General features: G+C 44.4%; 1 protein-coding gene across 2 annotated transcripts in view; it reads left to right on the top strand.

Annotated features, from left to right (window-relative positions):
• LOC126281614 (lipase 3-like) overlaps nt 1-3,440 on the top strand; it is a 143,274-nt gene extending 139,834 nt beyond the window's left edge. For both annotated transcript variants that reach the window (XM_049980724.1, XM_049980723.1), the window contains exon 8: nt 2,891-3,440. In XM_049980724.1, the coding sequence (XP_049836681.1) occupies nt 2,891-3,043 (153 nt within the window). In that variant the 3' untranslated portion in view covers nt 3,044-3,440. The remainder of the gene's footprint in view (nt 1-2,890) is intronic.
• Nucleotides 3,441-16,133: the final 12,693 nt, after the last annotated feature.

Below are 16,133 nucleotides of genomic sequence, written 5' to 3'. Positions count from 1 at the left end.
GAAAAGAAAACTGAGGAAATGTTAGATAATGATCAGCTTGTCTTTAGAAAAAGAAAAAAAGGCACTGGAAGGACAGTCCAGACGTTGCGCTTGATAATGGAAGCAGGACTGATCAAAACTCAAGACACCTTCATATGGTTTGTCGACTTGTCAACAGTGTTTGACAGTGTAAAACTGTGCGAGATGTTTCAAATTCTCAGCAAAATAGGCGTAAGCTATAGCGAAAGGCGGATAATGTACAATGCGTAATTAACCAATAAGAATGGAAGACCAACAATGAAGTGTTCTGTTTGAAAATGTTGTGAGCCAGGAGTGCAGTCTTTCGCCGCTACTATTCAATCTACACATCGAAGAAGCAATAGCGGAAACTAAAGAAAGGTTCAGGAGAGGGAAAGGATATCAATGATAAGATAAAATTGGTAACCTGAGTAAAAGTGAAGAAGAACTAGAAAACGTGTTGACTGGAATGAAAAGGCTGATCAGTACAGAATATAAATTGAGGGTAAACTGAAGAAAGATGAAAGAAAAAAGGAGTAGCAGATTTGAGATTAACGATAAACTCGCTACAAAAACTGATGACCATGAGGTAAATGGGCTTAAGGAAATAGGCAGCATTGGAAGCAAAGTAGCACGTGACAGATGAAGAAAAAAGAACATGAAAAGCAGACTGGCACAGATAAAGACGAAATTCCTGATCAAATGAAGTCTCCTAGTACCAAATATAGAACCTTAAACTACGGAAGAAATTTACTAGACTGTGGACTAACGTGTGAATCATGGACTGTGGGGAGACTAGAAAAGTGTTTCAGAAGTGGCGCTATAGAAGAATGTTGAAATTTAAGTAGACTAATAAGGTAACTAAGGGAAAAGGTTCTCCGCAGAATCGTCGAGAAAAGGAACATACAGATCACTGACACCAAGGGACAAGAAAACAGGGCATCTGTTGAGACGTAATGGAATAACTTTCTTGGTTCTCGAAGGACATGTAAAGGGTCCTAGAAGGAGCGGTAGAGGGTAAAACTGACTGTAGAGGAAGGCATAGATTGGAATATACCCAAAAACTGAGGACGGTGAGTGACTCTGAAGCGAAGACGCTGGCACAAGATAGGAAGTGGTGGAGCGCCGCATCAGACCAGTCAGAAGACTGAGGGAGGAAAAAGACACCTGCTGTCTGCCTGACACTTCAGCTGACGTCAGTGAAATAATACGACAACGAGTGACACAGATACTAATCGCTAGCGAAATGAAGTGGAAGGCGTACAATTGACTCCAGCCAGAAAGAGAAATTCCCATAAAACCAACTGGTCCACGTGAAGGCGAAGTCTATGCCCTGCATAGGAATCTTGGAAGAAGATAAGTGACTACACAGATAAGTGTTTTAATTTTACTTTTATACCCGGTACTCTCTTGCACTAACGTTCAACTGTTTTACGTTTCGTTCTTCAATACAATGTCTTCATTTTGTAGTTGCTTTTAAGATCCTTCCATAGCAACAACCTTAAGACTCTAACATTTTCTGAAGTTCCATTTCTGTCGTTAATATCTCTTTTACATTTAGGGTGGTGCTCCCGTTCCGTAGTTTCATAATCTTCGTAAGCGGTGTGTTTTAAACCAGTTGCCTTTTATTTTTACTTGAAGTCTTACATTTCATTAGTAAGAAATCAAGACCACTGTGATTATCTTGTATGTTGGCATCTAAAAAATCGTATTGTAAGGAACAGCCAATTGAAAACCGAACACTCACCACAACGGGACCATTCAATAACTGCATTTAAAAGTAATAACTACACGCGTTAAGATATTTATCCCACTGGGACACGAGACGATCAGTTAGTGTTTCATGAAACGCGGTCGGCTACTGACGGATCCACAGTGGCACCCTCTGCTGCACTTCCTGTTCCAACTGAGATGACGTGCAGGCACGTCTTTCTTCAGCACGCCACCAAATAGGTGACAATCACACGTTGAAAGATCAGGGCTGTACAGAGGAACTGTAGTCATCTGAGCAAAATCGCTGAAGCGTAGTCTTCATCCGATTGACAGTGCAGGGGCGGCTGTTAACGTGCAACAGGATGATTCTGCGACAGCATTCCGAAACCCCGAGCGCAAACGGCAAAGCCAGCAGTGGAAACTTTCCACACCTCCGAAAAGAAATACGAAGCAGTTAACACAATTTACGGTGAGATCATGATGAGTTTTTTTCTTGGACTGCAAGTTCCCTCTGCTCGTCAAGTTCCTCGAGCCTGGAACAACGATCAATGGGTAGCGCTGTGATGACACTTTCCAGAAATTGCGCCCCGCCGTACGTTCAAAACGTCCTGGAATGCTATCGTACAGAATCATCCTGTTGCTCGATAACGCGCGACTGCGCACTGACAATCGGACGACGGCTACACTTCAGCGATTTGCTTGGGAAACACTTCAGCATCCTCTGTACAGCCCGGATCTTACAGCGCTTGATTTTCACGTCTTTGGTGAGGCGAAGAAAGACATGCATGGACGCCGCTTTCAGCCGGACGAGGAAGTGCAAGACTGGGTATGGATGTGGATCCGTCGGCGGACGACCGCTTTCTACGGAACAGTAATTGATCGTATCTTCTCCCTGTGGGATAAATGCCTTAACGTGTGTGGTGATTACTTTTTAATGCGGACAGGTGTTGTAAAACATCCTTGAATCGTTTTGTGAATACAATCGAAATGCAAGCTTTCGAGAGCCTGAACAACTACGGCGTTGGTTGCGGGTTGTTCACGTCGGTGTAGAGACTTACTGACGCTCTTCTCTTTACCAACTGTGCAGTATTGATATGTGTCATTAACGACTATTACTTAAAAGTAATGTTACTGAATTTTTTTGGATGTGCATTCAGACAATTCCTGTTTATTGTTGCAGGATGTGGACAGACTGTACGACAAGCTACCAAATTGCATAGGCCGCTTCCTCGTATCGCTGGATTCTTTCAACCACCTCGACTACGTATGGGCCATCCACGCTAAGGAACTAGTGTACGACAAAGTCATTAGCCTCATGAATAGATATTTGTAACTTACTTGGCTGATGAGAGACGCAAGCGTCTACATTCAAGAGCAGACGCAATAAGGATGCCTACGCACACGTTTATCAGACACAATATTTTGTTTAATTTCCAACAAGAATAATTTCCAGTTGTATTGGCTTAAGTATTCAGACGTGTCATATTGTGTATTTAAAGTGTCTTACAAGAAAAATTTCAAAGTATATAAAAAATATAAATACTCCACTTTCTGTTTCGATGCTGTGTCACACTTTTGTTCTCAAGGAGTATGTCAAGGACTATTACATGTTTTAATATTTTAAATCGTTTATCCACATATTATGTGTGTTCAACGTAGTAATTATCAAATACTCGAAAAGTTCTGATTATTTGACAACTAAGTAACAAATAAAAATTTAGTATTAGCTACATCGTCAACAAAATTTTATTTGCTGCTACTGTAACCTGACCTCAAGAAATTAGTGGAGCCTTTTTCTACACTCGCAGTTCTCTCGTGAGAAGTTTCCTAAATTTCTCTGCTGTAACATATTATAGTCAATGCAAGTTGCATTAACTATACTTGCATATTTCTATTAGCTGTCACTACGTGCTTTCATTCTGGGTGTTTTCATGAAGATGATACTAAGTTTCAAAGGTGATGGAAGAGGGAGAATGTATCTGTTCCACATAAGGAAACTGGTCGCAGAAATATTTGTCTGGAAGTTTTAAGCTTGGTTGAAATGGTTCAAATGGCTCTGAGAACTATGGGACTTAACACCTATGGTCATCAATCCCCTAGAACTTAGAACTACGTAAACCTAACTAACCTAAGGACAGCACACAACACCCAGTCATCACGAGGCAGAGAAAATCCCTAACCCCACAGGGAATCGAACGCGGGAACCCGGGCGCGGAAGGTTTAAGCGAAAAATACAAAAATGTCAAACTCATCATTGAAATCCTGGCTATGTTAAAATCTAAGTCGACACAAGTTCATAAGAGTTTCATTTATCATTTACAACAGTTGTTCAAAATTGCATCGCTGTGAATATACAGCAATCGCGTCACAGAGTTCCGACTTCCCATTTCAAAGTACCTGGCGTTGTTCGAGGAACTTCATAAGTAGCGAAAATTATTGACGTACATCCTCTTTCTAATCATCTTTCAGAGAACATCTGATGCACGTTTTTGCCAGTAATACCTGCAGAATTGGCTGAGCCTTTTATCAACCTGGAGTCGGCCTCGCTGGACGAGCGGTTCTAGGCGATTCAGTCCGGAACCATGCGATTGTTACGGTCGCTGGTTCCAATACTGCCTCGGTTTGTTGACCGGTTGATTGGAGTTGAAGGGACCAAACAGCAAAGTCATCAGTCCCTTGTTTTGAATGTGGTCCATTCAGGCAGTTTGACATCACAGAAAATTCAGAACGATAAAAGGGAAAGGGATAAAAAACGTAAAAGTGCAATCGTGTCGTCAATGGTAAAAACAAAATGAGGGAAGTCAGCAAGAGAGCAACCACAAGGCTATGCTAGAGGCAGGAAATATCCCATCTCTGAAGCAGTAGAGGCAAGATCACCTGCTATTTAAAAGCGTTCAACCTCGAGAATGTAGAAGTGCGAATGGGAAAAGGAGACTAACCAACTCTAAAGAGTGATAAAACAGTGTAAAAGGGAAAGAAAAGAGGATCTTGGCCAGGGAGGGGAATTGGGAATCTCGAAACACAGCATAAGAGGGTGACACCCCAACCCTGACCGCCCTACCCCAACACCAAAGTGAGATTAAAAACCTTAAAACTGAGAATAAAAACCACTTTCACGGAGGAAACTGAGAACTAGTTCGACCATCCGGGAATCGTCAGCTAACATTAAAGGAAAGTGCGGGGAAGTCTGTACTTAGTACGCAGAGCCAAGAGAAGGGTGCATACCACCAAAATGTGGGCTACTGACTGGAAGGCTCCACAACCACAAAGTGGGGGTGGCTCATTACGCAAAAGAAAACCATGTGTCAGCCTGGTATGAGCGATGCGAAGACGACACAATGTGGTTGAGGCCTTTTGGGAGAGGCGGAAGGAAGAACGCCACGGGACTGCTGTCACCTTAATCGCACAAAGTTTCTTAGACAGGGAGGTAGCCTCCCAAGAGTTGGTCCATGATTGTGCGAAGTGGGATTTGATGAGAAGCCGTAAATCCGCTTCACGAGGAGTTACAGGGAACGGGGGTAAGTGACTGCTCACCCAGCTAAACGATCAGCAAGCTCATTATCTGGGATACCCACATGGCCAGGGACCCAAAGGAAGTAATCGGAACGAGCACACGGTGAAGATCAGCGAGATGGTCAAGGATGGCCAAGACTAAGGCATGGCGGGAAAAACATCGGTCAATAGCCATAAAGCCACTCATTGAGTCCGTACATAACAAAAGGCGGTTGTGTTCGGACTGTTTAATAAAGATAAGGGTCTGGGAAATTGCCATCAATTCCGCAGTAAAATCCTGCCTCGGGCATGGATGTGTGTGATGTCCTTAGGTTAGTTAGGTTTAAGTAGTTCTAGGGGACTGATGACCTGAGATGTTAAGTCCCATAGTGCTCAGAGCCATTTGAACCATCAACCTGGAATCTTATATGTGCAGGGAGATCAACCGGAATATCTTCCAATAACGTGAGAAAGATGTTCCTCAGAAACGCAGTCCACAATCACGCGATCATTGGTAATACCTGTCCACAAATCCTATAGAAAATTTGAATTTATGGCTCTTCAGAATAGAAGTTTGAGGACCGCCCATACATGGCTCCCGCAACTACTGAACACTAACGTCCTTCTATGAAACAGGAAAGTTAAAAGGCCTCAAGATAAAGTTTAAGAGAATAGTAGAGTTGTAGCTACTGTTCCTCATGGAATTGCGTGGACCAATTTCCAGTGCAACTGATCGAGTGTTGACACAAAGCTCAACCAAGCTAGCAGACACTCACTTCCATGTCGGGAATCAGTACTTGCACCGATATCATCCGTTTAATTCCCTACAGATTCAGTTTGTCTGGTCATGTAAACTAGGAGGCACACGGAAGACATTCTTGGATGTCAATTTCTTACTCTTCCACATTATCGGCGGATATATAAATTATTAGACTTTTAATTCCCTGTGACACGTAGAAGGTGCTCCAGAACGAATTAGTGTTGTTGGTGATCAATTTGTTACCAAGCATGGTAGCGTATGTAAGAGGCATAAACAGCGACAGATGTCAAGCTGTCACTGCGAAGGACATAGAGATACCACGTAATCGTGTGAGATTGGCACCTTACAATCTGTGCGTCAATATTTGGACGGCTGACCGAATCGTGCAGTACGCTGATTTGTGGAGTACTATGACACCATAGTGGCCCACTGCTGGACTGCTTGGGACCTTGAGGGCAGGAATGCCCGTCGTCAAGCTTCCAGTCTACGGCGTATGACGACCAGAAAGGAGGAGCGGCGTGTAGTGCACGAAGTACATCGTAACCCACTCACATCTGCGCCTGCCATTTGAGAATAAATGATGGACTCCCTGCGACATTGTGCCTTACCTCGCACCATTGCTCGGAGACTAGCACCAGCAAGCATTGAGAATTACTGTCTTATGCTCGGGATGCCGTTGACGCCACAACACAAACGGCTGTGTTTGGAGTGGAAGCATCGACTGCTGTCTCAATGTGTTTAGCGATGATTCGCGCTTTTTCACGACCCTAGATGACCGTCGTTGGCGAGTCTGGCGACGACCTGGGGAGAGCTTTAATTCTAAAGTTTTCGAGAAAAACAGCGGTGTTACCCCTGCTGCCACACTGCAGGGAACCATAATGACTTCAGGTCACAGCTGGTGTTGACTGAGGGAACAGTGGCGGAACAACGGTATGTTATGAACATCTGGGGGCTTCATGTGTTACCTCTCGTGCGACAGTAATGCGGCAATATTTTTCAAGAGGTCAATGCTAGCCCACACGTGACATGTGTCTCTGAACCGTCTGCAGATGTTGAAGATCTGCCCCCAGCATTTAGGTGCGGGATCATTTCGGCGTGGCGTTTCGTGACGCAAAGGCCCCTAGATAAAGTGCGACGGACTGTTGGCACAACGCGGGCCGTGACTGAGCGGTTCTGGGCGCTTCGGTTTGGAGCCGCGCGACCGCTACGGTCGCGGCAGATTAAGATCCATATGTAGCTAAGATAAGATAGTTATTGCTATAGAGAGTTGAGAGAGAATTATATCAGTGCTCATAAATCAGTTTAAAACAACATGAAAAACAGCGTAAATAACCATGAATGAGAGCATCACATAAAGAGAGAAAAGAAACTTACTGAAATGTATCAATAAAATCTCTGAAAAGTGATGAAGTATTTACGTTAAATATCTTTAATAATTCGTAACTGAATCATTTGATAGTAAGCTTGTTGTTGTTGTGGTCTTCAGTCCTGAGACTGCTTTGCTGCAGCTCTCCATGCTACTCTATCCTGTGCAAGCTTCTTCATCTCCCAGTACCTATTGCAACCTACATCCTTCTGAATCTGCTTAGTGTATTCATGTCTTGGTCTCCCTCTACGATTTTTACCCTCCAGGCAGCCCTACAGTACTAAATTGGTGATCCCTTGATGCCTCAGAACATGTCCTACCAACCGATCCCTTCTTCTAGTCAAGTTGTGCCACAAACTTCTCCCAAATCCTATTCAATACTTCCTCATTAATTATGTAATCTACCCATCTAATCTTCAGCATTCGTAAGTTTATTGTTCTGAAAAAAGGTGTAAGTAGGCTGTTTAGGTTTTTATATTGGTAATGCCAAGTAGCGCTCTGTGTGAAAATCACTGGCTGTGCTGTGTGCAGTCTGCGTCTGGTTTGCATTGTTGAAAAATTCTCTATTGTAGTCGGCAGTTAGATGTGAACAGCGCGCAGCGTTGCGCAGTTGGAGGTGAGCCGCCAGCAGTGCTGGATGTGGGGAGAGAGAGCGGACGATCTGGACGGGTGATATATATATATAATGACTTTTGAACACTATTAAGGTAAATACACTCCTGGAAATGGAAAAAAGAACACATTGACACCGGTATGTCAGACCCACCATACTTGCTCCGGACACTGCGAGAGGGCTGTACAAGCAATGATCACACGCACTGCACAGCGGACACACCAGGAACCGCGGTGTTGGCCGTCGAATGGCGCTAGCTGCGCAGCATTTGTGCACCGCCGCCGTCAGTGTCAGCCAGTTTTGCCGTTTGCATACGGAGCTCCATCGCAGTCTTTAACATTGGTAGCATCCCGCGACAGCGTGGACGTGAACCGTATGTGCAGTTAACGGACTTTGAGCGAGGGCGTATAGTGGGCATGCGGGAGGCCGGGTGGACGTACCGCCGAATTGGTCAACACATGGGGCATGAGGTCTCCACAGTACATCGATGTTGTCGCCAGTGGTCGGCGGAAGCTGCACGTGCCCGTCGACCTGGGATCGGACCGCAGCGACACACGGATGCACGCCAAGACCGTAGGATCCTACGCAGTGCCGTAGGGGACCGCACCGCCACTTCCCAGCAAATTAGGGACACTGTTGCTCCTGGGGTATCGGCGAGGACCACTCGCAACCGTCTCCATGAAGCTGGGCTACGGTCCCGCACACCGTTAGGCCGTCTTCCGCTCACGCCCCAACATCGTGCAGCCCGCCTCCAGTGGTGTCGCGACAGGCGTGAATGGAGGGATGAATGGAGACATGTCGTCTTCAGCGATGAGAGTCGCTTCTGCCTTGGTGCCAATGATGGTCGTATGCGTGTTTGGCGCCGTGCAGGTGAGCGCCACAATCAGGACTGCATACGACCGAGGCACACAGGGCCAACACCTGGCATCATGGTGTGGGGAGCGATCTCCTACACTGGCCGTACACCTCTGGTGATCGTCGAGGGGACACTGAATAGTGCACGGTACATCCAAACCGTCATCGAACCCATCGTTCTACCATTCCTAGACTGGCAAGGGAACTTGCTGTTCCAATAGGACAATGCACGTCCGCATGTACCCGTGCCACCCAACGTGCTCTGGAAGGTGTAAGTGAACTACCCTGGCCAGCAAGATCTCCGGATCTGTCCCCCATTGAGCATGTTCGGGACTGGATGAAGCGTCGTCTCACGCGGTCTGCATGTCCAGCACGAACGCTGGTCCAACTGAGGCGCCAGGTGGAAATGGCATGGCAAGCCGTTCCACAGGACTACATCCAGCATCTCTACGATCGTCTCCATGGGAGAATAACAGCCTGCATTGCTGCGAAAGGTGGATATACACTGTACTAGTGCCTACATTGTGCATGCTCAGTTGCCTGTGTCTATGTGCCTGTGGTTCTGTCAGTGTGATCATGTGATGTATCTAACCCCATGAATGTGTCAATAAAGTTTCCCCTTCCTGGGACAATGAATTCACGGTGTTCTTATTTCAATTTCCAGGAGTGTACATTGTTTTTTCTCTATCAAAATCTTTCATTTGCTAACTATGCCTATCAGTAGTTAGTGACTTCCGTAGTTGGAATCTTTTATTTAGCTGGCAGTAGTGGCGCTCGCTGTATTGCAGAAGTTCAAGTAACGAAGATTTTTGTGACGTAAGTGGTTTGTGAATGGTATAGGTTAATATTACTCAGGGCCATTCTTTTGTAGGGATTATTGAAAGTCACATTGCGTTGCGCTAAAAACATTGTGTGTCAGTTTAGTGTTGATAAGAATAGGTAAAGAGCGAAATGTCTGAGTACGTTCAGTTCTGCTCAGGTGTTTGAAAATCAAATAATGTAAGAGGTTTATGAGCTCAGTAATTCATTAACATTTCTAAGGGGACGTTTCAAAGGTTGTAAATACTTCCTATGTATGAAGCACAACTGAATAAAATTTTCGGCAGAGAACTGAGAATAGTAGTTTTAAAAAGAAAATTATATTAAAAAGTAATCATCTGTAGCTCTCACTGCTTCCCACCCACAACTGACGAAAAATATAAAACAAAAACATGATGTTTCCTGTACCGTAGTGGTACTTTTAAAACAATCATTTTGGCTGTAAATATCAACATCGGCATTCAAGTGAACTTTTTCAGGGAAGTTAAAATATGACATATGGACACTCATTTATAAAAGATTTGGTATAGGCATATGTCAGTATTATTATCCGTTTCATTGCAATTTTTTATTTATTTTCTGAGGCATGAACACTAGGTTCTCTTCAGCCTTGAATTGCAGAAGGTTCGAGAGAGTAATTTACAACTTTAGGAAGGTCTCCGATTCGAACACAGTGAAGTAAAACTCGTGGCATACGCAGATGATGTAGTCTCACTCAGTGAAACAGAAAAAGAGCTGAAGGACACGTGCAGATCTCTCAGCCACAGTGCCAGCAAAATGGGACTGTTGACAAACTAAGAGAAAACAGAGTATATGGATATAGGTCGAGTTATAAACCGAAATCTACACTTCGACCCTGACCACCATTCTAGATTCAGAAAATTTCATCAGTTTAAATACCCTGGATCGCGCTTCAGGAGTGGAAGTATCACAACATTGGATATAAATAAATAAATAGCCTCAGGATCAAGATGGCTGTATCCTCTCAGTAGGCCACTCAGAGGTAAAGCTTTGTCAATCACCACAAAGATGAAGATATATGACACCATCATCTGCTCATTAGTGCTGTATTGTTCGAAAAGCTGGACGCCTACCAAGAAAGAAAGAGAAAAACTGAATGTTTTCGAAAGAAAAGTGACGAGAAAAATCTGGAGACCTGTGGTGGAGTATGACATCGGAAGAGTTCGACAGAACACTGACATGTATCAATTAACGAAGCAACCCACTATCGTTCAGAAATTATGAAGTAGGAGACTGCAATGCGTTGAGCAATCTGACTAGAATGGAAATCAACAGATTTCCTAAGAAGGCATTTGAGTGCACACTGCAAGACCACTGTGCCCAAATGATGACAAAGAGAAAGACGTCGCAGCATTAGGAATCAACGCAGGGAGGGGGGGGGGGGGAGGGGTAGAGAGACAGCGAGAAACAGAAGAAGATGCAAGAGGATCGTTGATGCAGCGCGTGGTCTACAGGGTCTGTGATCGCTGAAAAGAAGAAGATGATGATGAACACTAAGACAGTGGCAACCACAGTACTGATTTCCGAATGCACTGTTGACAGACAAACGACATTTTAAATTTTACAAGTAGAAATAAAATAGCACTAAACAGCTTATCAGATAAAACTTCCTGGCAGATTAAAACTGTTTGCCGAACCGAGACTCGAACTCGGGATCTTTGCCTTTCGCGGGCACGTGCTCTACCAACTGAGCTACCCAAGCACGACTCACGCCTCGTCCTCACAGCTTTACTTCTGCCAGTACCTCGTTCTGGTACACAGTTCTAATCTGCCAGGAAGTTCCATATCAGGGCACACTCCGCTGCAGAGTGAAAATTTCATTTTAGCTTATCAAATCATTTTACATTGTAGACCATACTATTTTGTAACAAAAAGTAAGATTTTTTCCATTAATGGTGTATCTGAAAAGAGGTTACCATAATACCTAACACAAAGAATGCGAAAATTGTTTTACATATTTACACAACTGTAGTTGCAGTATATTTTTATGACTGAGGAGAACTAATTAACGGAATTCAACAATAATTATGACTCATAAATCTTAATAGCCTTCCATTAAATATACAGTAAAAATTCTCGGTTCTTTTAGTACAGGATATGAGCAGCATAACCAATCTGAACAGCTAAACAGGTACCGTAAATATGGCTTTAAAAAAAAATTCACAGATGTTTTGCACCATGGCCTGTATCTCTATTGTTTCGAAAGTTTAGCATACTCAGTTCTACAAATCAACGGTTACAACAGCAATATAGTTAGAAAACATGAGTGACAGTTAACGCACAGTGGAGGACACTAAGAACATTTGCGTACATACAAAAAAAAGAGCTAAACTCCGCCCGATCAGACCAAAAAGGCCCAACGGTACCGACCAGCCGCCGTGTCATCTTCAGCCCGCACGCATTACTGGATGCGGATATGTAGGGCATGTGGTCAGCACAACGTTCTCCGGGTCGTTATGTCAGTTTACGAGACCGGAGCCGCTACTTCTCAATCAAGTAGCTCCTCAGTTTGCCTCACAAGGGCTGAGTGCACCCCGCTTGCCACGAGCGCTCGGCAGACCTGATGGTCACCTTCCAAGTGCTAGCCCAGCCCGACATTGCTTAACTTAGGTGGTCTGACGGGAACCGGTGTTACCACTGCGGCAAGGCCATTGGCTTGAATACATATGAGAATTTCAATTGAGAAATTAAATCTTTGTGGAGTGTTAAGCAACACTTCACAGGCGCTATTACATTTCGTGTCAATGCAAATCATTGTCCTTCAATAATGGCCATCGACATTATAACGTTTAAGAACAAAATATTTCATGTCACAGAATAAAATGTTTTGCTTATGATAATTGTACAGAGTTTTGTATAAAGCGACTATCTCCCACCACTCTTGTCATTTTGTGGTACGTTCTCATGCTTGTCTAAAATGTAGGTAACAGGGTCTACTTTCTAACAAAACATTTATATGTTTAGGTGATGATAAATGTATAACTGTGTTGTGACAGAAAGCACACTCTGTTAATTCTGTCCTGCCTGCAACTGCTATTAGCTAGTAAAAGCGTGTACAATATTGCAATCAAACTCCTTGTGCATTGATCTAATGATATTAAAAAGCTCAACAGATAACCGAGATAGATTTCAAAGATATCTGAAACACTTTCTTCTAAACTATTAAGTTTGCTGAATAGAAGTATTTCAATTCAGAAATTTGTAGTTTCTGCAGTATAAAAGAACTGGAAACTTACTTCTGTCATTAAACTATATATTTTTTCGAGTTTATATCAGTCTGTTCACAACAGTGCACGGCACCGATATGTTCCAAAACGTCACGCGGAACAATGTGATTTTTCAGAGAGTCGTAATCTCCGGCTCTATTGATCACTGAGATGTAGGGCCAAGTCTTTTAGGTAGCTGATAGCGTAGCAGTCTTTTGTGTGTTATCGAAGGAACGGCCAACTGCAGCGAACCTACGTTACAGGGTCAAAAATTTCACAATCACTCCAGCTCAGGCGAACTGAGTAGACCGGTTGGTTCTTTTGCACTTTTGTGGATAAGGGGTCAAATGCTTTTGACAATCTTTGGTCTAACGACCCTTTGTACACCTATGGTAAAAACGGGCATACTGCAGGTATCCTACAGTACAGCGTCAAAATTTAAACACTACACATTTCCTCCAGTCCAGGCAAATCGAGAAAATCGGTTGGTTCTTTTCCATTAGGTATGGTCTACGGATCTCAGACGGCCTATAGAAGCACCATTTGTTCATGGGCAGTTTCTGGGAAAATTTAAAAAAATCCCGATAAACCATGATTTTTGGGCACAAAAAGCACCAACTATAGGGATAGCCACTTGTATGATTTCTATTTATGGCAGATGGTCGAAATTTTTTCCATGTGTTCTTAAAACGATATTCTAGGAGACAATATTCTCGAGGAGACGCGAAAATTGTTTTGATACTGTTATCCATTATCCAGATTCATAGGTTCAAAATTTTCCGTACTTATGCACAAAACAGCAAAAACCAAATTTTAGCCGTATTCACACCGCTAGCCTCAATTATCTGAATAACTAACAATAGCCAATAGTTCAAATTTTAACTGTTAATTTCTTGGGCGTTCATCTAGAAACACCGTTTTCCATTTTTCGAAAATTTGTATCCATTATCAAGACAAATAGGTAAGGTACCCAAAGTACCAATTGTGGGGATGGCCACTTCTATCATTTCTGTTCATGAAAAATCGTCGAAATTTTTACCAGATGTACTTAAGATGTGTTTTCGGACAATCTTAAGTAGGAGACAGAAGCAGTGGGAAAAGAGAGAGAAATGAGAATGCAAATGAAAAATACAGATGAGTGGAGGCCATACATAGACGTCGGTGTTTTGGACCCTACCAGACCGGCGAACTTTAACACGTAGATACGGGGTTGGGCGCACTTTGTACCGAAAAGTTTTTTAGCCGCTGATGTACGGGAAACAGGAAATAACGCAGATTCAGAAAAATACTTGTGGTAACATTTTTACACATTTAAGATACGAAACATAAGCCAGACGTTTTAGATGAATTGCGATCGATGAGCAAAGTATCCAAAAATACTGTAAAGCAGACGATTGTGTGTTTACCTAATATTATGCATACTATATATACACTCCTGGAAATTGAAATAAGAACACCGTGAATTCATTGTCCCAGGAAGGGGAAACTTTATTGACACATTCATGGGGTCAGATACATCACATGATCACACTGACAGAACCACAGGCACATAGACACAGGCAACAGAGCATGCACAATGTCGGCACTAGTACAGTGTATATCCACCTTTCGCAGCAATGCAGGCTGTTATTCTCCCATGGAGACGATCGTAGAGATGCTGGATGAAGTCCTGTGGAACGGCTTGCCATGCCATTTCCACCTGGCGCCTCAGTTGGACCAGCGTTCGTGCTGGACGTGCAGACCGCGTGAGACGACGCTTCATCCAGTCCCAAACATGCTCAATGGGGGACAGATCCGGAGATCTTGCTGGCCAGCGTAGTTCACTTACACCTTCTAGAGCACGTTGGGTGGCACGGGATACATGCGGACGTGCATTATCCTGTTGGAACAGCAAGTTCCCTTGCCGGTCTAGGAATGGTAGAACGATGGGTTCGATGACGGTTTGGATGTACCGTGCACTATTCAGTGTCCCCTCGACGATCACCAGAGGTGTACGGCCGGGTGTTGGCCCTGTGTGCCTCGGTCGTATGCAGTCCTGATTGTGGCGCTCACCTGCACGGCGCCAAACACGCATACGACCATCATTGGCACCAAGGCAGAAGCGACTCTCATCGCTGAAGACGACATGTCTCCATTCGTCCCTCCATTCACGCCTGTCGCGACACCACTGGCGGCGGGCTGCACGATGTTGGGGCGTGAGCGGAAGACGGCCTAACGGTGTGCGGGACCGTAGCCCAGCTTCATGGAGACGGTTGCGAGTGGTCCTCGCCGATACCCCAGGAGCAACAGTGTCCCTAATATGCTGGGAAGTGGCGGTGCGGTCCCCTACGGCACTGCGTAGGATCCTACGGTCTTGGCGTGCATCCGTGTGTCGCTGCGGTCCGGTCCCAGGTCGACGGGCACGTGTACCTTCCGCCGACCACTGGCGAAAACATCGATGTACTGTGGAGACCTCACGCCCCTCGTGTTGAGCAATTCGGCGGTACATCCACCCGGCCTCCCGCATGCCCACTATACGCCCTCGCTCAAAGTCCGTCAACTGCACATACGGTTCACGTCCACGCTGTGGCGGCATGCTACCAGTGTTAAAGACTGCGATGGAGCTCCGTATGCCACGGCAAACTGGCTGACACTGACGGCGGCGGTGCACAAATGCTGCGCAGCTAGCGCCATTCGACGGCCAACACCGCGGTTCCTGGTGTGTCCGCTGTGCCGTGCGTGTGATCATTGCTTGTACAGCCCTCTCGCAGTGTCCGGAGCAAGTATGGTGGGTCTGACACACCGGTGTCAATGTGTTCTTTTTTCCATTTCCAGGAGTGTATATATCCACACGTTTATGTACTTTGACTCGTATGAACAAAAAATAAGTATGCATTATACAAGGTAAGCTCACAATCGTCTGTTTTACAGTATTTTGGGATATTATGCTCATCGATCGCAATTCATATAACTGACCTATAGAATTCGTTTTATATTAATATCAGCAGCACAACGTACTGCAGCAGGGAAAAGAAGGGAACAAGCGGGAAAATATACCTATCTGGGTATAGAAAATGCGAATATGTCCCTCTCTAAAAGAGGGGAACCAGCTGCATCAGTCCTCTTACCTCAATAAAAATTTTGGCATGCGAAAGTATTAGCGCTTTTTGTGCTGCAAGAGAGTAGAGAGTTAGTGAAAGTGAGAGGAGGTAATGGCAGTGGGAGAGAAGTAGAGAGGAGACAGTGGTGGTAGGCGAAAGTGTTAGGGAAATTAATGAAGACAGTAACAGTGGGAGCCAAAGAGAGAGGAGG

This window comes from Schistocerca gregaria, chromosome 7, assembly GCF_023897955.1.
Source record: "Schistocerca gregaria isolate iqSchGreg1 chromosome 7, iqSchGreg1.2, whole genome shotgun sequence".
In the NCBI taxonomy this organism is placed as follows: domain Eukaryota; kingdom Metazoa; phylum Arthropoda; class Insecta; order Orthoptera; family Acrididae; genus Schistocerca; species Schistocerca gregaria.
This window is presented reverse-complemented; position numbering and strand designations above follow the sequence as displayed.